At 31.6% G+C, this 27,505-nt stretch overlaps 1 protein-coding gene across 1 annotated transcript in view; it reads left to right on the top strand.

The window, feature by feature from the left end:
* LOC119666448 (optomotor-blind protein-like) overlaps positions 1-26,976 on the top strand; it is a 31,425-nt gene extending 4,449 nt beyond the window's left edge. The window contains exons 2-6 of the mRNA XM_038075725.1: positions 9,182-9,581; positions 12,807-12,953; positions 13,657-13,733; positions 24,781-25,028; positions 25,762-26,976. Coding sequence (XP_037931653.1) covers positions 9,182-9,581; positions 12,807-12,953; positions 13,657-13,733; positions 24,781-25,028; positions 25,762-26,618 — 1,729 coding nt within the window. The 3' untranslated portion in view covers positions 26,619-26,976. The remainder of the gene's footprint in view (positions 1-9,181; positions 9,582-12,806; positions 12,954-13,656; positions 13,734-24,780; positions 25,029-25,761) is intronic.
* Positions 26,977-27,505: the final 529 nt, after the last annotated feature.

The following is a 27,505-nucleotide window of genomic DNA, read 5'->3' on the forward strand; positions in this document are numbered from 1 at the left end:
ACAGACGATCGGATGGACGGACGAATTGGTGAAGAAACAATTGCACTCGTAAAAATGTCGCGTTTCTTGACGTGTTGATTACTGTTGCGGTTACACGCTTTGTCTGACACCAACAACTCTGGCACTTACCGGCAACTGAAATTATGGCTTAAAGTCTGGCATCCTTAAACAGAAAATTGGGTGCGGATCGATTGATACGTCGTCATCGTTAAAATATTGTCACATAATTTCAGTTTAGCACAACGTAAACGATTTTAATTTTTTTTTTGTTGTTGATTTTTTTGTTGTTGATTTTTCTGCAATAATTTCAGTTGTTGCAGTTGCTGTTATTGCTGTTATTGCTCTGTTATTGCTGTCGTTATTGGGCTTTGTTTGTTGCCCCTTTTGCGTTCTAATTGAATGACAACACTTTTGTTAGGAATTGTTGTGCCCGTAGTTGCTGTTGCTACTGCCGCTATTGCTGCTATTGCCGTTGCTGTTGCTGTTCTCAACCTTTTTTATTGTTGATGTCTCGATCAGTGTTTATTGAAGTTGATCAATTGCCATTACGATTTTTTGCTGCGATTTCGTTTATAAGAAAGTTAATTGCACGGCCGCGCTGTAGCGTTTACACCAGGAGCAGCTACAATAGCAACAACCTTGTCAGTAGTCAACAGTCCGGAGCAATTGTTGCAGCTCGTGTTCATTGCATGTTGTTCTGATTGCTTATTTATTGCAGTGTACACGGCAAGTGTGTAAATGCAATAAATTAAAATGTATGCTTAAATTAAAGACAATTTAATGTCACAATTGCTCCTATCGACTTAAGTGTTACAATTGATTTCTATTTTCGCTTCACTTTAGTTCTGATTTTATTACCGAGCAATGTCAAACTTCCCGGAAAATAGCTTTTATTTAAATTATTAACAGTGAATAAATATTTATTCAGCCTACTGCCATACTTACAATTATAACACATAACCATCAATTATATACATACGAGTATTTGCTTCTTTTATTACCATTAAAACTTAGTTATAGTTACTATACAAGTAATTATTGTATGAGAGGCACTAAATAGATCAGTCTAAAGATCTAAAGCGATGAAATAGAATTTACTCTTACATGATCTACAGTCTTTTGCATACACTTAAACTAATTGGGTAAGACATTTCTCGCCCAGTAAAGTCATTACCCTGAAAACATGATTTTGGAATGCATCAACAGTTTCCTCTTGCGATGAAATGGCTGTCCTCACAGTTAATCTTGGATTAGTACTAAATTTAAGATATTTGAGATATTTTATCAGTGCACATCTATGCTTCATTAATACGGTATAGGCGTTACTTGCTCTTTTGTCAATCTTTATGCTTTGGAAATTCTGGGCAGATTTGTGACCACGTTTTAAAATTATGACTACATAATGCTAGTCCTTTCAGTTCACCTAGCTTTTCTACCCAAATTCTTCTTATAAACTTGTGCGAATGACTCTGAGTCACCTTACAACATATTAATGTAAGAAATGGACGGAAATCTCTGACATACATGTATATCTTATATACATAGAAACATACCATATATAAACAATATATATTATATAAATTTGTATATAAATAAGTATATAATATGTGTATATACCTATATAAGAAGTAATGAATTTTTCCGTGAAGCTTTACAAACAAATCCGCTTATTGTCAAAAGTGGGTATTTTGTAAGTAAATTCGTAGTATTAATTAAACAGCTAATAAACGATGTATTTATCCGGAAATCTCGTACCATACGGAAAAAATGGATTATTATATGATCAAATTGATTGCATAGAAAAATTAGACTTTTGTCTCTATACTTGTAGGAATTATAATAAAATGCTGTCTCAAAAGTAACATATACCAAGTTATCCAATGTGATGGGTCAATACTTTTGCAGAATCTATAGTGTCAAACAATTATAGAACGCAAAATCACTGCCCTTCTATTCTAAACTATATCACTGTTTTATTCTCAAATTTTTAAGATTAAATTTACCAGAAATACTGTTGACAAAATAATCATAGACCCAACGGAGTCCTTTATAATACTACTGAAGACCTGTGCTACATATATCACCTGTGCTACACAACCATTGAACTAACTAGTTTCAATCACAGCACTCTTCATCTTATAAATCCTAGTTCCATGCCATTTAAATCTTACGAAAGCTATTCCCCGTCAAATATATTTCACATAAATCATTCATAATTAGTTTATCTACATTTTTATGAGTTTTTGAATATAATAGATTAAATTTATCTTAGTTTTGATTACAAAAAATTATGTAAATTCCCGGCAATGTTCGTCAAATACCGCAAAACGTTATTAATAAAAACACTTGAAAATGTCAATAAGAGAATATCAAAGACTTGAGGAAATTTTTGTTCGGTTGAGGAAAATAACTAAAATATGCAGAAGTTGTTGTTGCTGTGATTATTGCATTTAAATCGAACAGTTTTTCAATTGCCTTCGCTGCATCGCAAGTTTTTCCTCAAATTTTATGCCAATTTTCTTGTTAGGTATTTTGTCATCTAGTCTCGTTTGCCTGGTATGCGCCTGGCATCCGCTGAGGTTGCGGCAATTCCAAGTGGCAACTTAACTTGTCTTGCGTTGAATTGGAATCGAGATTGCTTCTGTCACATCACAAATTATACGCGAAATACTTGCCCGCTTCCAAGTAGCAAAAGTATTTGTCAACTTAACGAATTTAATTTGATAAATTCAAGCGATTTTGTTGGCTAATTTTGATCAGTTATACAGAGATAGTTTGAAATATTTGTCACTTGAAGGAAAAATTATTATGTGATTGAAGATAAATGCTTAAAGAGGTAAATATTTTAATGTCTTTTGTATTTTGAAAGCTATCGAAAGAATTTGAATAGTAGAATTTTATTCGAATTTAACAAAATTTGTTAAACTTTACTTATAGGTGACCTATAACCCATTACAATTCTCTTAAAAATTTCTTAAGCTATTAAAAAACCTGTGAATACCATATAAAAAACAAATGACTTAATGAGTTTATAGCATTCCATATAGATGAAAGCACTATTGCCAACCTGCAAACTTTTCCAAAAACTCACAACAATTTGATGTTTATTCGACACCTCATAGTGGTTTCAGTGATGCCATAATCTCTATAATCTGATCTTTAGTTGAGAGCTCATAAGAGTTTTGGTAATGCCATATATGTAATATTCGGAATAAAGGTTTTCTATTATATATCATATGTTTTAGTTTGTTGATGTCGTATTACTTTTCAAGAAAAATAGGTTGAATTCAAACATGGTTTTATAGGTACAGAAAACGCTGAAAGTTCTGCACGTCTTTAGATGCAATGATGTTCAGCAAACATCAAGAAAGTTCAAAAGATTATTTAAAATAAAATTTTAAAACAAGATATAACCAATTGTTTGGACGACGATTTGATATTACTTATTTACTTACTTAGTTGGTCATTACAAACGTGTGTCATCTTTGGACGTATCCTGTAACCTTTTCCAACCAGCACGATCAGTGACAATCTGTATTCGAGCCAACACAGAATAGTAACTACTGAGAAAAAGAGATTTGACACCAATGTAGAAGTGTTTACCGACCTATTTGATTTGCTTGATTATCTATTTGAAATGGTTGAGAAATATAGATTTGACTCCAAAGTTGAAGTGTTTACCGAAACTGAGATATATTTTGACACCAAAATAGTCTTGAATGCGACTAAATAGGTGAATAAGGTCAACTATGTACATAATCGCTCAATTTATTGAATGATGAACTAAAAGAAAGCTGGGCATAAGTACTTACTCATATTAACACTTAAAGAAAATATATAACAAATGACATATATTGTAGTTTGTAGGATACATAACAAATCTAGTATTATTAACTAATTTTTTACACTTTGTGTTTGTAATATATAGGCTTGTGTCCATAATAATGTAATTCTACTAATGAGAAAACATATCATAAAAACCTTGTTTCTAAACACGTTTGTATTACTAATTAATTACTAAATAGAAAGGCGATTATGGCAATTCTACTAAATATCCTTTCCTTCTAAAAATTTTGCATAAAAAACTATTTAAAAGAATTGCTAATAGATTTCTTTGTAGCCATTTGTGTTGGCCATAACACTACAAATAGCTCTCCACGATCAATTCTCAATTTACACCATTCGAGTTGAACATACACGCCATGTAATTCCAACACTTCGTGTGAGTACAGTTACCTATGGAGAAACGCTCGGTTATAGTGTATAAAAACCAGTCAATGGTTAGACAGATTGACCGATAGACATTAAAATAGACACACAGTTAGTCAGATAGGCAATAAGAAAGATAGTCAGATGGGCAGATAGCGAGATAGGCAGTAAGACAGATAGGCAGTATGACAAAAATATTTTCCGTTTGCCGATTGGCGTTTACTGTTTGCTATTAACCTGCTGGATCCATCGTATAGTTTATTATAATGTGTATAAATTTGTTAGTGGAAAGTGCTTGGTTTGGCGTTCGCGTAATCGCACTCCTCATGTCTAATTACACTTGTTTAAACATTATATGAATATTATTAAAACTGACTGCAATTGGTTGTTGTTGTGGTGTTGTTGTTGTTGTTGTTTGGCTATTACTTTGGTTGTGTATTTATAGTTATGGCATTTTTATGGTTATCTCGATGTATCTAACGAGTATTTTCATCAAACTTGAATTCAATAAACAACTACGGCCATTTAAATGACAATTATTAGTGTTATTACCACAACGTTCTACTAATTACGATTAAACAAGTACGAAATATGGTGACGATTTCTCATTAAAAATAATGCATTTGATATTTTTCACATGATTTCCAATTCGCGATAATTGATTTTGATGTGATGCCCGCGTGTTAGTTTCGCCGATCGTAGATATATTATTTCTGCTAATTATTTGTGCATTTGTGCAATAAATTGTTGTGAATTATAAATTGAAATCAACATTTCGAAATATTAATAGTAATAGTTTAAAATTATAGATACAACAGAACAGTAAATTATATTTAATGGCAATAATCATCAAAGTTAACAAGGAATGTGTTAACCTGTTGTTCTGGCTTGTTAATACTAACATATGTGCAGGTTATTTGTCTCAATTTGTGTTATTTTTTCTTATAAATAAATTTATATTAAATTCAAAATCAAAAAAAAAAAAAAGAATAAATCAATTTTTAAAATTTATTTTCGATATTTGCATGACTACTTTTTGTGCTCACCTTTAAAGGAGATTTTTATAACAATAAATCACAAGCAAATTAGAGCCTTAGGTTATTTAGTTTGTTAATCATATGCGGACGACAGCTGAAATGGGTCTCATCATCTTCTCTCTACTATATAATAATAACAACAGCAAAAAACTACAAAAACAAAAAAAAAACAAAATAAGAAAAATATTATAAATTCCCAACTGGCGCCAAGAACAAAATACCATTTACTCAAGCATTATTCATGCCAATTATATATGCATTCATGTTCTTCATATATACGTAGATACACACGTTGAAGTATATGGCCACCACATTGAAATTAATTTCTCAACTAAATAGGATACAGAGTACAAAAAAAAAAAAATAAACGGAAGATATAGTGAGTATACCAAGAACAGTTTAAAAAAATACACAAATCCCAAATAATTTCATGTTTAGCTTAGAATGAGATACATTTTCAGTTATTAGTAACTGCAACCCTCTTAAGCTTAAACAACATCATCAACATAAACAACAACAAGAACAACAACAACAACGCTGAACATATCAGCAACAATAATAGTTAGCAAATATATATATGGACAAAAAAAATATATATATATTGGTATGAAGTAATTTCAACAAGTTTCAATTCTTTGCTTTAAGGATTACTCATGCAACCTGCTGCCGCAACATCAATACCAAAATTGCCAACAAACACGTAATCCCACAATTAGTTCACACAAATCCAAATATATTGTATTCCCTCAATACGCATATAAATCGTTTCCTTTTTTAATCATTTCTCGTTGTTGTTGTTGTTGTTGTTGTTGTTATCGCCGTTGTTGGCTATTAGGTACCATATCTGGACCGCCCGCATTCAGTTTTGTGCCGGCTTCACTGCACCTTTTAGGTAAACTTAAGCTGGAATTTAAAATTCGCACGATCGGCGATGCTGATTATTTAACGCTTTCTAAATAATGTCATCGTGTAAATTAAGTGACCCAAGAAGCTTACGGTTAGTTCCAAGCCCAAGCTGCTCATAATGTTAATTAGTCTCAATCGAAAATGAAAAGGAGTTTTGGGATAAACAGAATACTCCACGTATTGGCACAGCAACGGAAAAGGCAACTGAATTTGTAATATGCATAAATCGTTAAAAACTTTTAAGCATTCCAAAATACTACAAGATCACTAATTAGTGATGTAGAAAAAGATATGCTAATGAGAATGTGATTACTTGTGTTGACAAAGTATAGAATGACGGGCAAAAGTGATGCGTATTCAGTATAAGCATTCACCTTGCGTTCAGACAAAAACAAAAAAAATAGAAAATAGTGTTACTCGTAACACTGTTATTGTTGGTATGGTATGGAGAAAATCCCTATAAAAATATAATAAAAAAATTTAATAAGTATAAATGTAAACATAGTATTACTTCGCAGACTATTTAGCTTGCGCATAGCAGAGTAAACTAAGTAGAGATGATCTCTGTGAGTTGCAGAAAACTTTCTATCAAATAACATTTTATACACTAATAGCTGATTGAAAGAATCTTAAGCCCTTCGGGTATTAAACAGCAACATATGTAAAACTCTCAATTTCCAGTAGTAATATAACCTATCCTAACCTAACAGCAAGTAGTAAAATTTGCACTACGTTAGTAAACTACCTCCTATTAGAACAAACAAAAAAAAAGGATACAAACTCTCAGAAGACAAATAGTTTTTATGAACAATAATTTCAACAGAATAGACGTCAGCAAGTTTTAGGGAAAGTTAAAAATCTACAAAATTTAGAGATTATAGCACGACAGACTGAAGTCCGTCAGCAGCTACTAATCAAGAACAATCACAATGATGAGCTCTTTTTTACAGCAATATGAAGACCATTAACAGCTCCTAATCAGCTCCAAATCTATAGAACTAAAGTCTGTCAACAGCTCATAATCAAAATGATAATAATATTACATTGTTATCAAAAATCGATAACACAGAGATACTATCGCATGACAGACGAAATTACTTCAAGAGCTCTAATCAAGAATAATGACGTCTCATAGTTGTTAAGACGACTAATTGAAGTACTACAAGAGGTCTTAATCAAGAATGAAGACTCAATAATGACCCCTCACATTATTTATCACTATAACATTATTAATAAAAATTGATAGAAATGAGGGAATATCACACGACATATTGAAGTCCGTCAACAGCTCTTAGCCGAGAACAATCACAATGATGAGCTCGCATATTTTTTTTTTAAATATTTTACCATAATCCTATTTGCAACTACATATTGGCCTACTGGATTCTTATAAAACAGTAATTGAATTAAACTTTTTACCAACGGTTCCATCTTACTCTACACTCCATGAATTGGATATCTTCTGTTCTTGATAGATAGTTTAAAAAACATGCTTGTTTTTTATTTTTTTGGTTTTAATTGAAAGCTTGAGAACAGAGTTTTCACAAACTTTTCGAAAAATTTAGTTTTTCTACAACTGCTACAATTCTTTTCTTTTATTTTATTAAATACTTGCAAAACACAAATCCTCGGCAAATTTAATCATTATAAATCATTTTACTTTTTTTTATATTTTCATTATTTTTTCAGAGTGCTGTTAGCGAGCACTTTTGCTTTTTGTGCTGTTATATATTAATTGAATAAATATAGTACTTTGTAATTAATATTACATTTAGCTAAACAAATCTATTGGAACCTTAACCCTCCGATAGGCGCATGGGTCTGGCCAGACCTTTTTTGATTTCAAACACAATTTAAATACATTTCTAATTTAGCTAGCGATTTGAAATTTCAGGTACCCTCCTACAATTTTATTGACTACAGATCTGCAAAAAATCGTGGCGATAAAGCTAACAGAAGGATAATTATAAGCATGTTTTGGTGTACACATCACATACGGTACTCAAAGGTCTGGCCAGACCCACATACAATTTGTATGAAAAATGATGACATTTTTTGCATTTTTCACTTTTTCTTAATATATCTATGCTAAAACTGTCGGTTTAGACTATTGAAAAGCTTATGTTGTTTATTAATAACAAAAAGCAAAAAAAATTGATGAGAACCAAACAATAATTACCAAAATATACGTAAATATGTTGGAATATCTGTATTCGAAAATCATGCACGTATTCGCCAAATACTTGAAAACATCAAAATCTCAAATGAAAGATATTTTGTTAATTTAATAAAAAGAAAAGTTTATTAAAATAATAATTTAATAATATAATATAATTTATAAACATTATATATTTATATATTTATTATATATTTAAAAAAAAAAATTTAATTGGATTCACTGCAGACGTGAAATGTCGTGAAGATTCGGCTAAGTTTAATCATTTCAGAACTAGGCATTCGATGCGAGTATTCTTACTAACTTCCTAAAAACAGGTATTTGCCACGATTCTACTACGAGCAAAATTCGGCGAATTTTAATTTCAGAACTAGGCATTCTATGCCAGTATTCTTACTAACTTCCTAAAATAAGGTGTTTCCCACGATTTTAACATGAGCAAAATGCAAGTGAGAATCGTTTTTGCAAATGGTACTTTGTTTACTTCAAAAATATTTTTTGCTGTTACCTGCAATGGAATGAATTTTATATAAAAGGAAGCCAAATTATAGTTCCGATCTATTTGAAACGTAGTCTCAGTGATGGTTGCAGCAAACATCTTCGAAACATTTGTTTTTACTAAAATTTATTATTTTAAAAATGAGTGATGAAATTGAGTTGCTTTATAACACGCAAAACCTTAGTGATGAGTTCGACACCTCACTTTATAATCGCCTAGCAGCAGCTTTAGCCGACGATATGGAATAAGAGGAAGCTATAGAGGAGCATGAAGAAGTAGATCAGGTTCCCAATGATGAAGCAGATAATGATTCAGATTTCATACTAAATGAGGACGATGCATCTGATATTGAAGTGTATTAATTATCGAACCAAATGAACTATTTGATATAGAAGATAACGATGAGGAAGTTCCTGCAACACAACAACAAAGAGTTGGCGAAAAATATTTTTATGATAAAGATGGAACAAAATGGAGTAAAAATGAATTGAATGCCGGTGTTCGCATACGTCAACACAATATTATGCGCTTCCGAGCAAGACCTAAAGAAAAAAACTCCATTCCACTTGAGGTATTTAAGAAATTTTTCACATCAAACATTATCCAAGTCATTATTACCGAAACAAATCGGTATGGAAGAGATTCAGTTAATAAATGGAATGTGGATAATCCCAATAAAGTACAAAAAGTTTGGAGCGATGTTACTGAAGCTGAGATAGATGCATTTATAGTGATACTATGGAATCGTTTTTCGGTAAACAATTACATTTTACACCACAAGTCGTGACTGGCGTTAGTGGGGCAGATACCCTCGAGAAGAAGAAAAATTGCAACATTTATTCAAAAGGTGAAAAACTATCCCGCAAAACCCGTTTCTTTTGCATCAAATGTTCAAATCCAGTTTGTCAACAACATTCTAAAGTTGAATATATATGTTTTAATTGTTGTAATAATAGCCAAATAAATATATATTAGTTTTTGTTAAATTTATATTATTTATTTTAATAAAATAATAAAATGTTACTGCATACAAATGTCACTTTCTTTATTTTTTCGATATTTTTATTAGCAAAAATGTAAAAAAATATGAAGATTAATAAAAATCCAAGCTATAAACAATTTAAAATATACATATAAATACATCGCATATTAATGCAATAACTCATTAAAGTACTCAGTATTTACGTACAAATGCATGAAAACGCATAAGGGTCTGGCCAGACCCATGAGTACCATACGTGACTATCGAAACATGTGCCCATCGGAGTGTTAAAGTATTGATTGTAATATGCACTGAATTTGGTAAGGGAATTAATAGCCAGTACGTCATATGTCATGCTTAATTGCATTTCTTTATTTAATCTAATTGAATCTTTCGATTCCTATGTGGTATATAGTGAAAAGCTTGTTTAATTTCGTCACATCTAATAAATATCTTTACTTATTAGATGTTTCGATATTATATTTCAAGAAAAATAATATATATATCATAATTTGAAAAATTTTTCATAAGATTTTCCAAAATGGTAACAATGGTACATATTAATCTATCGTATCTATTGCTATCTCTAAAGGCAAATTAACCCTATTAGAAATAACAATGGTGCTCTTTAATGTAAGAAATCTATTTTACTATCCTTGGAGGTAATTATCTATGCTAACCCTATAAGAATAACTGAAGGTACACTTAAATATAAAAGAACAATTGTAATATTCTTGCAAACTATCATCTTAGCTAACCCTTTTCGAAGGAATAATGGTTCTCTTTAAAGTATGAAATCTATTTTACTATTTCTGGATGCAATTATCTATTCTAGGGCTATAAGAACAAACAAAGGTACACTTAAATATAAGAGATCAATTGAACTATCCTTGGAAACTATCATCTTAGCGAACCCTGTTAGAAAGAATAATGGTTCTCTTTAAAGTACGAAATCTATTTTACTATTTTATTATTAGTACGAAATCTATTTTAATCTATTTTACTATTCCTTGAGGTAATCATCTATGCTAAGCCTATAAGAATAAACAAAGGTACACTTAAATATAAGAGATCAATTGTACTATCCTTGGAAACAGTCATCTTAGCTACCCTCTTAAAAGGAATAGTGGTACACTTTATTGTATGAGATCTATTGTACCATCCCTGGAGGCAATTATCTATGCTAACCACATAAGAAGAAACAAATATTAGATCTCATTAAGTATATTTTTTGTCTATTGCACTATTCTTGAAGCCAATCAGCAAAGCTAACCCTATTAGAAAGAATAATGGTACACTTTAATATATGAGATCTATTTTACTATCTTTAGCGGCAATCATCTACGCTAACTATATTAGAAGCAACAATGATACATTCTAATCTATGAGATGCTCAATTGTATTATCCTTTGTGGATAACAAATCAAGATATATTCTTGGTTCCAGATTCCACACCTCTTGACAACAAATACTTATTATTTATATTCAGTAAAATAGTGACTACTCGCTTAAATCACACTTCTCTTTCCACAACACTAACACAGTGGAAATTACACGAACTGATTTTAATAAAACTTTTTTGCTGTAAAACCACAGAAAACTTAGCAAATTAATGAAAAACGATTAAAATGCATATAAATTTATATGAAAAATATTTTTAAAAAGCAAAATTTATATATTAAAATCACTTGAAAGCTGGCCTAAAAGTGTGGAATTGGTCATATCTTAAGATATCTGTAAATGTCGGCTGTGTGAGGTAAAAACATTTAAAAAAAATCAAAAAAAAAAACTTTAACTTGAAAATGGTTGGCAATCAGTGTGGCCGCCGCTGCCACAATGTGCCAGGAAACACGTGAAAGAAATACTTGCCAGCGTTACAAAATGGCGCACCGCCGAGCACTACGAATAAAACGCCACAACAAGACGGCGTGTGAGGTCCACAGCAGCAACATTTATTGATATCAAAATGTATATGGATTTTTATTTTTTCCTCATTTATTTCATTTTTTTTTTTTTGTTTTTTTTATTTTTGGTTTTGAATTTTTGTCTTAATTTATATTGCCGCCAAACCCTTCTCTCTACGACGACAAATAAAGTGATCAAAATGATCAAACGAAAATAAAAATATTACACGGCAAAGCAAGAAGACTAAGGAAAAACATTATATTAAGCAAATCGTGAATAAAATAGAGTAAAATGAGGAGTAGTGGGGACTGCACTACAGTGAATTAGAGTCAAGTTGGAGAAGAAAGAGTCGAGTATGGAGCACGACGACATCTTTGCATGCAGCTAGGCGTATTGCTGCTTGGCTATGAATGCTTTGCTATAAAGCTCCTTATTGAAGTCTACGAAATTTGCTTGCTCAGCCGTGCCGCATATAAAAATTTTGATAATTAAAAAGGTGTTCTTAAGCGAAGCCAATAGACAGACATTAACAGGCATTAATAATAAGCAATGAAATTGCCTATAAAAAATTGAACTTGTCGAGCGTCGCTATGTGGGGTCTGTCGGAAAGCCATAAAATACACACTTAAAAGCATTATAAACAAAAAACTATATTAATATTTGTTATAAGTAAAATATTATATACAATTTTGTATTTATAAAATCAGTTTTTTTTTTTTTTTTTGAATGCAATTTAATAAAATTATCTTTTAAATAAAATTGCCAATAAATTTACGGGCAATTGTCAATGACATTCTTTTGGCTCAAAGGCCACACAGGCAAGAGGCAAGCCAAGCCAAGCCAGCTGTTGAAGTGGGTGGTCTATTAAAAATTCTGCAGAATTAATAGTTTCATTTGCATCTCGGATTGAGTTAGTGAGTTGTCGGTTAGTTTGTTTCTTTTGTGCGCTGTTTTTGACTTTCAACGCTAAACGGTTTGGTATTTCTAACCGTGTTCATTTGAAAATGACATCTACAGCAATGACAACTACGAAAAAAATCTATTTTGAATAAAATTTAAATTAATATTTTCTGTTTTCCTATTTCATTGCAGACGATACTCAACTCAATGCATAAATATCAGCCACGTTTCCATTTGGTGCGCGCAAACGATATCTTAAAGCTACCGTATTCAACATTCAGAACGTACGTTTTCAAAGAGACAGAATTTATAGCCGTAACTGCATATCAAAATGAGAAGGTAAGTCACATAGATCGATTATTAAAATAAAATAATTCGGTTTTTTTCATTTTTGTTTCTATTTTTAATTAAAAATGACATATATTAATTATATCTGAAATCAGACGAAATGTGTTCGAAAAAAAAAGCATAAAAGAAAAATTATTGTAATGGTATAGGCTATATCTTTATATATACTCCCCATGCTATGGATATAACAACGCAAGAATAATTGTAAAAATTATAAATATACTTAATGAAATATTATAGTACCACCTCTATGAAAGTAGGGTTTCCTAACGGATATGCACCCTTTTGGTATGGGTTTTTTGAATGTTAAATCTGGATTCAGTCTAGATTTACTCTTGATCTGTTGAATTTTGGCGCCCATCGAACGTTTTTAGAGTAATCTAATATTTTTGTAGTTGTGTTAGAGTATATATGAGTATATATATGTCAAATCAATAAACTTTACTTATCAGATTATATAAAACCAATTGTAAATTACATATATTAAAAGGATCGAAAAGGATTATTTAATTCAAACATAAGTCATTAGAAGCGTCACATTCGACAAAAAAACTCAACATTAAAATATTATATATATTAATTTAATTATATAAATTCATAGAGGTTAATGAAAAAAACTTAATAATTAATTATGCAGTTTTATAATTATTTATAATTATTTTCTTACTAAAAAATGGTATTCTATATTTTTCAGATAACTCAATTAAAAATAGATAACAATCCTTTTGCGAAAGGATTTCGTGATACTGGTGCTGGTAAACGTGAGAAAAAGTGAGTATCACTAAAGTTTTGTTAAAATTCCAAAAAAGAATATTTTATAAGTTGAAAAACATTATTTGTATTTAATCATTGATGATATGATTAATAAAATGACAATTGCTGATTAAAGTATTAAGTTAAGGTCTCTGATTTTTAAATTTTTTTATTTATTATAACACTTTCGGGTTGATTTATAATGGTCGTAATCCCTAACATGAAAATACACACTTTTTAACTTAGACATGATTTATTTGGTTAAACACAAGGTTAAATACAATATACATTATATTAATATTCCGATATTTTTGAACTATATATAATTTAAATTATATTTAAGTAATATATGCAAAACCAACTAAACGCAATATCAGGACTATCATCTATCATTTTTTTCATATAGTCCTAATCTTAAGGAATACAACTTCTAGATATGAGTTTATTTCTTATCTTTGGCACTACATCTGCTGTATTAAGTTATAATTTAAAGGACTATATAAAATCCGAATATATTGGACTGTATATACTAAGTATTGTTCTAATATTAGAATTACATCCGCAAAAAAAAAACTACATATTCAAAATATAGTTCCAATCTTTACGATTACATCTGCTTAATATAGACGTTATCTTTAGGACTACATCTTTAAATAGAAAATATAGTCCTAGTATTTGGGACAACATCTGCTAGATATAGTCCTTATTACTAGATGTATTCTGCAACATCTGCTAGATAAAATCTTAAACTATAGGACTATATATTGTATATTGTATACTGTTTACAGTTCTAATCTTAGAACTACATCTGCGATATATACTTCAAATCTTGAAAATTATATCTACAAAATATAGCCCTAAACAAGAAACTACTTCTCACAAACATTTAGCTAATTTTTAAGACTTCAGTTGCTTGATATTGCCTAACCATCAGAACTACTTCTGTAAAATATAATTCTAATCTTTCAGACTACATCTGCTAGATATATTCCTGATCTGCAAAATCAGATTCGCAAATGATCTACAAAACGTCAAACATACATTTCAAGTCTGTAACTTGCTCAATCAAAATTGATCGGCAGAAGACCACTATTCTTCTGATCCTTTTACCATATATGAAGAAACACTTAATCTTATGCTTAATTTCAGTTCCAGAGCACTTATAGTATATTAATGAGTAGAAAATATTTGAATGCAATTATTACTGCTTTATGATTTACTTATGATTAAAATAAGTAATCTGTCACAGAACTGCTAGAGATTACATATTTGGTATGTTCTTTTAGCATTTATAAAATATGAAACTTTTTATACTTATTATCTCAAAAACATGATGAAAATAAACACCTCTAACTTGCGTTATTGGCCTGATTTCATTAATTGTAAATTAAATGTATGTTTATCAAATAAAAAAATACCTTCAACTGATGTATGGATACTGAAATTTAATCGTTGAAATTATAAGATATAAAAACCAATAAAACTTTTAAATTTCTTAATGCAATAACCTCTTTATAAAACCTAATATCATAGTAATCAGAAATAAAAGTATTAAGTGCTTAAACTTCCTTCCTCAGTTTAACCTTCCAAGTTACGCCTACTTCGTGTCACCGCTCGCCTGCCGTGCATTGTCACAGCAATGACATAGCGTTTCCAAGTAATTACAAAGTCGTAAAAGCCAACTTACGATGAGTTTGGAACTGCCAACTACAGTTAAATTAGTTTCATATCAAATAGGAAAAAGGAAAAATACGAAAGCAACGATTCGATGATGATCCTTTTTCCTGTGGTTTAAAAACACACCCAACCGTAAAAGTTGAGCAGTCAGTTATTAAGTTGTAACGCCAAATATTAATACAAAAAAACAATCCACTTTTTTCAAAGTCATGACAGCACTCCACAGCCAGAGCACAGCGGAGTGGTACCTACCTAAAACTACCCCATAAAAGCACAACTCACCAGCACACCATTGGTTCCAGTGCCACGTTCGTGTCAATCCAATTGTCTATTTCCACATCTATCTGCCTCGAAAGTGAATTGTATGTGTCAAGTTTTGACAAGTGTGTTACTGCTTACTGTCGATGTTTGTGAGCATGAGAACGTCAGTTTCTTACCCCAGAACTTTGTCAAATCCAGCAAACAAACGTCTTAAAAAATTGAATTGATTCTATTTGCTTAATTTTCATGCTCTTTTGTTTATTGCCATCGGCACTGCTAAAACATTTAAATTGATTTCGAATGATGAAGATATCATTAGTAGCAAGTAACACAATAATTTAAGCAGCAAATGCGATTCATCATCATGGATATTAACGCAAAAAAAAAGGAGCACGAGGCAAAAGGAGGACGAATAGAAGAAATAGTACACAAATCAAATATAAAAAAAATTAAGTCATAGCAACGTGCACCCTTCTTGGTGGCCTTCTCGATTCGTACCCAGTAGATCTCTTTTAATGACATATACAAACAATGTTGCAAAATCCATCATCGGAAGTGAATACTCTGTCTTCGCAATTGCCATCCGTAAAAGCAACGTTCCAATAGATTTTTAACTGTGGTCTAAGTCGGTCGGCTTTTGAGTGTGCAAATATGTTTTTAGTGAAATCGTGTCACCGTAGCACTGTGACCGTATCGGATTTCCTCTAATCTGTGCAACTTGTCCATGCAATCACTTTGTGTTTCATTTTCATCAACTTCACTTTCAGTTAAACTGGCTGAACAGGCTGAACAGGCTGAACTGGCATTGATGTTTGCGTGGTGTTAGCTTCGGATTTTGGGGTGTTGGGTGTTGCCAGATGTCAGTGATATTATCATGTCCTGCGGTTTATATTGATGTACAAAACAATTATTTTTGAATTGCTGACGCATCTTCTGAGTTGACTTCGGTAACTACTTTTTCAATCTTGCTGGTTTCATCGGTTAACGTAAAAGTCACAAATATGTTGTTGTTTTTGTTCCTGTTAAGTCAGGAAATTAAAATCAATCAATCACGATACATTTCCGTTTCCGACAGCATACGATAGCCGCATACTACGGTGAATTAAGGCTGTGATTTTTTATTGCCATGTTATTTTACATTATTACTCTCGTTTCTTAGAATTTTTGAATTTTCTTTGATGTAGTAAAGAGTAAATTTTGAACGATAAAGGCGTTATAAGATAACCTGATGTAATCGATAGAGAAAAATATTGAAGAAACTAAAAGGATGATGTATTAACATGCGATATCATTGGATTATCTAGTGCATGTAGTGTAAAATATTAAGCTTAACTAAAAATTAAGTTATAACATATTTCAGCATTTGACAACCTAAGTTTTGATCCTAGATTTTAACTTTTTCCGGGAAATACTGATTGTCTGTATATAAACAGATAAAATGTATAAAAATATATCAACAGATTTTCATCATACAAAGGATACGTAGCCCCTAATAGTAGTGGAACAGAATCAATAATATCTGCAACTGCTATCACTATGCTACTGGGGGACAATTAAGTAATTCTCGATCCTAAAAGTGTTTAAATTTTTTTTGGTGTTGTAAGAAGTAAATTTTAAACAGAAAAGATGATATCCTTATTGTATTATATCAAAATATATATTGATTGTATTAATCAGTTGTAAAAATATGTTAAAATAATTACTACTTCAACATATTATATTTTTAATAAACAATTACTGAATTATTGAGCTCTTTATTTTCATAACGTTAAAAGAGTACTCAAGAATTTCTTATATTTCTTTGTCTAATTAACTAATCTATGACGAATTCATGAGTTTTCTTCCAATTATTTCTAATTCAACCGTGGAAATTGAGATTGATGTTATTGTGGCATCATTCAAACCTTATTATTGTTATTGTTGTCTTTACTCGGGACTATTGAAAGTGACTCCATGGCTGGGGGACCGTTTTTTCGCTGACAGAGTTATCAAAAGTAAACTTAACTGATCTCTTTAACTTCATTTGGAACCTCAAATGAATTAGCAATGATAACATGTGAAGTCATTTTGAAAACAATAATTAGTATAGTTCTACTTTTTTGACAACTTAAAGCAAATCACAAAGAAAAGTAGTTGTAAGCAGTGAAATGTAAGCAGTGATATTCGCGTAACACACTTTCTAAACCTAACCTATTTTATTGTCGGAAGAGACAATGGAACCTAGTGACTTATGAGATTTACTGTGTTATTTACTGTTGCTTAAAAAATTTCTTATCAAACCTGAAACAGACTATCTCTAAATTTGACAATGTATGATTACATTTTAGAACTCTTTTCAAAAAAGTTCAGAGAGGTAACACTTTACCTTTAGAGATTTTTAAATATTTTGAGAAATTATTACAACTGAATATGGTTGAGTTATAATTTATTTATTTATTTCTATTTAAGCCAGTGCACTTGAGCACTTTTAATCTTTCTTAACTCGAGGTATTTTTAAAACCACTCTTTACGCCTTGACTGGATTATTGTTTATCACTTCATCAGACTAAGCATTAATTGACCTCAGATCTGCATACCTCCCCGAAGAGCCTGAAACCATTTTGAGATTTGATAACGCGGTGTTGGTAAGTCTGTCAGTTTTCCCAAATAATTTCAAGGCTCTATCCTTTGTGTATTTTTTGATGGGATCAATCTTGAGGTCACTGAGGATGTCATTCGTCCTAATGTACCATGGTACTTTGAATCAATTAAAAAAAAAATTGAGCTTAACAAATAAACCTCTATCCTTTTTGTATTTTTTAATGGGATTAATCTTGAGGTCCCTGAGAATGTCATTCGTCCTAATATACCATGGTACTTTGAAAAGTTGACTTGTAATAATACTAATCATTTAAAAAAAAAATTGAGGTAAACAAATAAACCTAAGCGAGGCTTGGACGCAGGCTAATAAAAAAAAATTATTAGTAGATAAACAACACAGGCCCTATCTTGAAGTATTCCCGAGGGAGGTATTGGTTTTAGTCAATGTGAACCGGTTATACTACTATTGTAACGGCATAGTGATGTTGCGTTAGTCATTTAAACCTCTTCTCCGCACAAAAAAAAAAATATAGAAAATAATACTATTAAGATGCCTCATTAAAAACGGATGGCTTACCAAAAATAGGCAATATAATAGCAGTTTTTCATATAATAGTAGTATTATAATAATAATCATAATCATTTAAATAGTTTTTTTTTTTAAATTTTAGAATATATAGAATAATCAGATTTTTACCATTTTATGTAATATATGCAATCCACAAGGCAAAGAAAATTAATTATACATATTAACAACCCCTAATTGCGTTGGCATTTCATAAAATATTTGTTGAGCTTTTCGCTTATAACAAATTTGTTTTTCTTTTCAAAAAAAAAGTTAAATGGAAAATGTGTCATTTCAAAATGTGAAACATTTTGCATTTGCATTTGAACGTGACAACGTTAATTGACATGTAAATCCTCTTGTAAACCCAGTCAACGCTTTCAGTTGTGTTTATTGTTTTGTTACCTTTCAGCAAGCTTAAGACCAAAAGATAATGTTATTAGTGAGGAAGCAACTAACAAAAGCCATAATAACAAAACAATGTCGATGCAAAACTGTTCCAAGCATTCGCCCAACTGCTGACAGTCGATTTGTCCCACTGTCTGTCATTTGTCATTCTGTTTACCTTTACATTAGTAAAGAGCACATAAATAGACAATAGACAACATATGAAATATGCAAAAGCATTGGAAATGCATTTCTACCACCCACTATACTATACTAACATAGAAGCAACTCACAACAGCAACAACAACGACAACAACAACAAATAAAAACAAAAGAGATAAATAGTCAAAGCCCGCGGTGTCAATGTCGCTGCACAAAACAAGCATATTTTTAGGATTAATGCATGTAAACGTTGTGCTGTGTGAACAGCGAACGATGAGACAAATGCCTTAAGCGTATTTCGAACGAAAGTGTGTTGACCACAACCAAACCAACAACCAAAAAACTACAAATTTCATCAAATAAGCTAGGAAAAGCGCATTCTAACGCTTTAAGTTAAATATTTTAAATCAAAAAACTAATGAAATATTATATGAACTTCTCTTTTCCGTGTAATTTTCTATTTTAATTTAAGTTTTTGCATAAATTTCCCACTTGCCATGTGTGCATCGTATTATGTTGCGGAACCTTATTACGGCGGGGCTAAATAGCAAATTACTTCCTTAACTGGAAGGCCGTAATTGAAAAATTCCACAAAATTTCAAAAAATTTCTCAAACAAAATTAATTCAAAACACGTCATTGCAATTTTCTCGCCACATGAGAAACAAAAATCATTTAAAGGACGTTTCCCATATATATATATATATAAATTTTTTTTTTGCTGTTCACACATCAAAGCGTTATAATTTTTGTTTTGTTCTCAATTCACTTTTCTGTTTCCTTTTTTTTTTTTTTGGTTAGAAAATTGGGCAATTTTAACCTAAATACGTAGTTACTGGGCTCACGTGTGCATATTTTCACTTAATTTCAAAATAATATATTGGCCTGTTGACTTAAAGAATCAACAAAACTTATATGCACAACTAATAAAAGCCTTGAAAAGTAACTGAGCTACTGTTTTAGGGTTTTTATGGTCCGCACTTAAGACATAAGAATCTTGACAGAATTTTAACAATTATAGATCATATAATAAAAAACAAGAAACACTATCATCCAAAAAATCTACACATACAAGCGTCAAATATATTTTTTATATATGTACATAATTCTTATCATTAAATATGATGATGAGAATAATAGAATTGTGAAAGCTACCACTCTAAACTAATCAATACCATTACAAACAACCCATTAAGTGATTAAATGTAACTTAAACGATTCAAATGGCTTAAACATGTTCAACTGAAAAGAATTAGCTGCTGAAAAGAATTCTTCATTACCTCCAACCGCTATTTAGAGATGAAAATATCAATGCTAAGAACAGGAAACTGATATATAACCAAATAATTTGTCCGTCACTTCTATATGGTTGTGTAGCGTTTAGCAAAGCTTCAAACACTACTATTCACCAGTTAGAAATTGCACAAAACCAGGCTCTGACAAGACTTTTCAAAGTTCCTTGGTACATTAGGACGAATGACATCCTCAGGGACCTCAAGATTGATCCCATCAAAAAACACAAAAAGGATGGAGCCCTGAAATTATTTGCGAAATCTGACAGACTTACTAACACCGCGTTATCAAATCTCAGAATGGTTACAGGCTCCTCGGGGAGATATGCAGATCTGAGGTCAATTATTGCTTAGTCTGATGATGAAGTGATAAAATGTTTAATAAAATCAATACGCAGCTGAATTCGACGTTGAGAAGAATCTTATGGATTTCAAAGGCTTGCTCTCTAGAGTGGTCACTAACAATAAAAACATTCCGCTAAATGCTGATTTAGTCAACTCACTATGTTTACGACTATGATCTAGAAGATACTCTGTATCCCGGACACAAACCAGAAGTCAGGATTTTAAATTACCAAAGAAAGCTACATTAGTTGATCCAAACGATTTAGTCGATTATTCTCATAATATGCCTATCTAAACAATCTATTCTCGGGACTGCTTACATCACCATCTGGAGCAGACTGTTGACTGTATATTTTGAATGTACTTGATTGGTTTTCATGTCATAACTTTTGTTGTGATTTCCTGGTTTAATACGCTGCCATATTCGACAATGAGAAAAATCTTATGAACTCTATAGGTTTTCCCCAGAATTGTTATTAAGAATATAAATAACCCGCTAAATGTTAATTTAGTTAACTCACTATGTTTAAGATTAAGATTTCAAAGATAATCTATTCCTAGGATCAAAAAATCCAGATGTTGATACGCTGCCATATTTGACAATGAAAAAAATCTTATGAACTCTATAGGTTTCCCCAAGAATTGTTATTAAAAATATAAATAACCCGCTAAATGTTAATTTAGTTAACTCAATACGTTTAAGATTAAGATTTCGAAGATAATCTATGCTTAGACCCAAAAAAATCCAAATGTTGAAGAATGCTAAAGAATGGTATATTCGCTAATCCAACTGATCCAGTCGATTGCTCTCATAATGTATATGTCTAAATAATATAAGCTTGTCTTTAAGCAAATCAAGAGTACTTATATCATCATCTGAAGCAGACTGTTGGTCTTATAATTGATATATGCCACTGCTTTCGAACACAAAAACAGTGGGATTAACTTTCATTTCAAAATTCTTGATGAGATATTTTGGATAAATATATTGGATCTTTAACTATTTGTTTTCTACTTAGGTGATTATGTTTATATTTATGTTGTTACTTTCAAAGCAATCTTAATAAAACTTGATTTTAAGATTATTTAATTTATTAAAATTAATCTTAAGAAAATTTTATTTAGGCACTAATGAATTTATTACATTAATCTCAATAAAATAAATTATTCTTAAGAAATTTTAATTATGCACTAATAAAGTCTAATTTAACTTAGCATACCATAGTAAACTTAATATTTTTACATCAATTTCAATTAATTGAAATTATTATTAAGAAATCTTAATTACGCACTAATGAAGTCTAACTTAACTTAGCATGCCATCTTAGAAGTCTCCTAATACTGTTTTAAAAGAAGTACCGCTAACTACAACAAATGCTTGAGGAAGCAAGACAACTTATCTGGCTAATATGTGTCGGTGGGTGTTGTGTATGTCGGTAATTTAATAGCAAATCAATTTGCTTTTTCTCTCATACACCCCATCTATACACCCCCAACCGGAAGTAATAATAGACCTTAGTAAATATACAATATACATAAATAAATATAGAAGAAAAAAAGGTCCACATTTAAGTTGCTGCTATTATCTTCATCTATTAGTGGTAATATTTAAGCTTACAAAAGACTTTGCCTTGTAATTTTTGTATTATCTCCGAATTAATGTAAATTTCTACTTCTGCTTAAAAACCCATATTTTCACATTAACTAACACACACACACACACACATGTGTGTAAGCTTTTGGGCATAACAATTTTACACTGAAAAAAAAAACGTGTGTGTTTCTTTTTTGCACCCTTCACTCTTTTGTAATTGTTCGGCTCTTGTGTTTTGCTTTGATAAACTTTTGATGTTTGATGTTTTCTCACAGTTTTTGTTTCCAAATTTTGACTGAGTGGCGTTGGGGGGTGGTGTTGTGTGTTATATATGTGCTCTTAAACTGCACTTTACTGTGTTGGCTTTGACTGCAGCCTCACTTTTTCGCAAATAAAGAAACACATTCAGAAACGTTTGCCTGTGGAATTTTTTTAAATTGGCAGTTCATTGCGAATATAAACGCTTTTGTCAACTAGCGCCCGCGGGTATTTTTATATTTTCACACAATTGCTTTTCAATCGTTTTGTTGCTGCTGCTGCCGGTATTGTTGCTGCTACAATTTTAAAGCACACATATAGCAATTGTGAAAAACATTCCCCTTAACTGGGCTCTGCATTCAAAACTTTTCAGAACCGTTTTCACTTTGCTATTGGGTTTTCCGTTTGGTATATCCTTAACAGTATTATCATCATCATCATCAACATCATCATCATGATTATTTTCTTCATCATCAACAGAACCATCGTCATCAGCATCATCAATATCATAGAAATCATCATAGACGTCGTCATCGTCATCGTCTATGCTATTAAATGCGCTCTCATCGTCGTCTATGATTTACAAGTATTATTTTTTTTTTGTCTATATGTTGAGTATCCTTTTGCTACTGTGTCTGCGTTAGTGCCTTTTAGTGTGTTTATCCATAGAACGCTGGCGGCTTTTTAACTTTTTCCATTGCCACTTTGCTTTTCTCATTTTTGCATATAAAAATATGGACCACCACTGTGACCGTCGTTTGTTTCCTTTTGCCGTGACCACAATTGAAATATGAAATCCTTTGCGCACAGTTAGTGACGGAAATACAGACGTTGCATTTAAAACGCCAATTAGCGTATGCTTCTTTTTTTTTTTTGTTTTTTTTTTAAATAAAGGAGGAAAAAAATTGTTTGGTGTACCCCTTCAATATTCCGTTTCTAAATTCTTTCAAAACTAAACTCAGGAAAAAACGGATTTACTCGCATGTGGCGACAATTAAGCAAACTTCAAATCGATTTAGCAACAAAACACAAATAAGAACAATGACAGCAAAAGTGAAAAATGAAAAAAAAAAACAAAAAAAAAAGAATTGAAAAGTCACCATACCTCGTACGTGTCAAAGAACTTAAGTATAAGAATTTTTGCTAAGCAACCGAAAATGTTACTCCATCCCCCATCGAGCGCTCGGTATTTGGGTGTAAAGCCACATAATTATTATTAGCATTTGGTGTTATTATCACCCAGGATTTCAAATGTTCCGTTTGTTATTTGTACGATTTTATTTTATTTTATTTTATTTATTTATTTTAAGCTAAAGGGTTGCACCGCCCCTTCAACCCTAACTGCATACATCCCAGTCAGCGTAGACCCTTAACATGCCAGTGCTAATGAATTACCAAGAAATTTGTTAGAATTCTTGTTCGGAGTTATTAGTGTCGTTGTGATTATTACTATAGCTGTTGTTGTTGTTGTTGTTGTGTGGTTTTGTTGTTGTTGTTGTTATTGTTTTGATGAATGGGTTTTAGATTGCGAAGAGACATGGAAATTTATGCTTAAAGGATTAAATGTTTGTAAAGTTAGAAACAAATAACGAAAGGGTTTAATAAACAAAAGAAAACATTCGAACCAAATAATTTGTACAGCAGGACAACGAAAATGTTTTAAGTGGTTTCGATTGCATGAAACTGATTGTATCTAATCCCTCCAAATGTTTTGTTTAATTTGTACAGATTATTTCAATATGTTTAAGTCTAATTTAATTGTTGTTAAAGGTTTTTTTTCCTCTTAATACTTGCTTAAGTATATTTAAGTAGCTAATTGATATTTACTACATATCAGTGTTTTTCAACTTATGATATATTTGCATAAAAATAGTACAAGTATTTTTTTTGAACTTGACAATTGGATGTTCTAATCAGCCTTTTTTTATACCAACTGTTGTTACAGGCAAGCGCTCATGTCGAATCGCGGGTCCGATTCGGATAAGCTCAATCCGACGCATGTCAGCAGTTCACGTGCGCCACTTCATTTAGGACATACAGGACGTCCTCCACATCATTTACATCCGCACTCTGCATTACATGACAATCAGCAGGATGACGATGATAAGCTACTAGATGTGGTAGGACCACCGCAAAGCCCATTATTGCCTTTAAGTCATTCGCTGCAACAAATGCATGCGCATCAACATTCGGGTAAGTCTATAAAACAGTCTAGAATTTATTAAAATACAGTCAAAATTCTATAACTCAAATATACTATAACTAAATAAAGTGCAACAGGGTTGAGAGAGCAAATTATATACAATCACAAAAAAATTCTTTAACTCGAAGTCCACATAAGTGGAATCTTTTCTTTGCCAAATGGTATTTCGAGTTATGGAAGCTTGACTGTAGTATGAAAAAAAAATCGAAAAATTTTTCTCACACAATGTTTTTAGCAGAAACATATATATAATAAATTTTTATCAATATTATAGAATTAATTATTCCATATATATAAATTTATATATTAGTTATGGTCGGTAGTTGGTTGGTTGCAGTGACAGGCCATAAGATAAATTTTCATGTACCTCAATAAGCGACTTTCCCCATTTTGTTATCACATTCCTTGTAAGAACCCCTAACATAAAAAAATATAGACTTTCCTTTTTTATTTTATCCATGGTTTTTATTTTTTGACGAAAATGATATGAACTAAACAGATATTTACTGAGTTCCTATAATGTGTTTACAAATATTTACTTCTGAACGCATGAATACACAAGGTTGTCACTCCAATCATATCGTATTGCCGTACTTAAATTATTTAAATATCGTTTAATCATTTAAATTCAACTAAAATTTTTCGATTTTTTTCTTTGTATAATCACTCATATTTTTTTTTGAAAATAAAACACATTAAAACAATTGTCTAACCAATATAAAGCCCTTGCAGCATGGTTCAACCATTTGGCCGGTGCCGGCGATCACGGTAACGAAGATGCTCTACGGCGACGTTTGCAATCAGATGAAGTCGAGCGTGATGGCAGTGATTCAAGTTGCTCGGAGAGTGTTGGTGGCAGCACTGGTGGTGCCTTTCGTCCTACCTCATCCGGCAGTCCCAAAGAGGGTGCATCAAGTTTAAATACATCCGGTTCCTATCCTGCGCCCAATATTTCAGTAGGACCACCAATACACCCGTCACCACACTTGTTGCCTTATCTCTATCCACATGGTTTATATCCACCACCACATCTAGGTTTACTGCATAATCCAGCTGCAGCAGCTGCCATGAATCCAGCTGGTCTTAATCCAGGACTACTATTCAATGCGCAACTTGCCTTAGCAGCACAACATCCCGCCTTATTTGGACACTACTCAGGACATACGCCAGTCTCACCTTTACAAGGACTTAAGAATCATCGCTTTTCACCATATAGCCTGCCGGGTAGTCTGGGTTCAGCATTTGATGCTGTTACACCAGGTTCAAATGCAAATCGTGTTGGTGGCAGTGGACCTGGTTCTGAGGGGCCTGGTATTAGCAGCGGTGCTGGCAGCATTGATAATGGACCACGTAGTCTAAGTTCAAGTCCACGACCACGTGCCTCATCCAATTCACCACCAACGCGACCTATCTCAATGTCACCTACCACACCACCATCTTTGCTCAAGCGTAACAACTCGCCTTCGGAATTGAAGAGCATTGAGAAAATGGTCAATGGGCTCGAAGTGCAACATAATGGCAATGGCGGCAGCACGCTCGATGAACTGCAACGTAAGTCGCCTTCACATGCAGATCAGTGACATTTATTTGATAGGGACGACAATGACCGTTCGTCCGTCATTGATCTCGATGACGTGTGACCGCAATATGCAGTGATTTAGTGCGAGAAGCGATATCAGATTTATGCTGCAATTTAATGTGTATTTATGAAAGGATATGCAGTGGCCCACCATGTCTTAAGGAAGGTTAGGAAGGAAGGTTTTCATTATGTACCAGTATGTTAAAGCTTAGTTACACAGAGACACACAAACAAATACAGAACAAACCAGTAACACATGTTCCAAATTACGATTATTTTTAAAGAGTTTAGTTAATTGAATTTATGTTCACTCACACCTTAATTTGTATATAGAAGCGTGATTTCCTAATTAAAATTAATGAATAATAATTATTAATTATTAATAAAATTTAATTTGTAAATTGTTGAGTGAAGAGTTCAGTCAAACGGTTTATTTTTATTTAGAACTGTTGGCTGAATGTTATTAACCTTAAGTTCTGAAACCAAAGAGTTTTTATTTTATTTTCTCGTGTAAATTTAAAACAATTTTTTTATAAAATAATTTTTTTTTATTCGCAAAACTTCCTGTAGTATTATTAATTTCAAAAAAAAAACAAAAGGAAAATTTTATAACTATTTTGTAAAAATTATTTAGTTGTTAAATTTATTATAAATCCAACATGTTCCTCGTATAAGTTTAAAATTTATTAGAAGTTGTCAATGAGACTCTCGACGGTTAAAACAAGTAATGTACATTAGCAGATCTACAGATTTATTTTGAAATATTGTAACTCAGTGATTTAGTTATTTAGAAGCTGATTTTGCAAAATTATATGTATGCACAACAATATTCAATAAATCAAGACATTATTTGAGTTAAAAAAGTTCTATTAAAAATGTTTCTGCGAG

The sequence above is a fragment of the Teleopsis dalmanni genome, chromosome 1, assembly GCF_002237135.1.
Source record: "Teleopsis dalmanni isolate 2A chromosome 1, ASM223713v2, whole genome shotgun sequence".
Classification (NCBI taxonomy): Eukaryota; Metazoa; Arthropoda; class Insecta; order Diptera; family Diopsidae; genus Teleopsis; species Teleopsis dalmanni.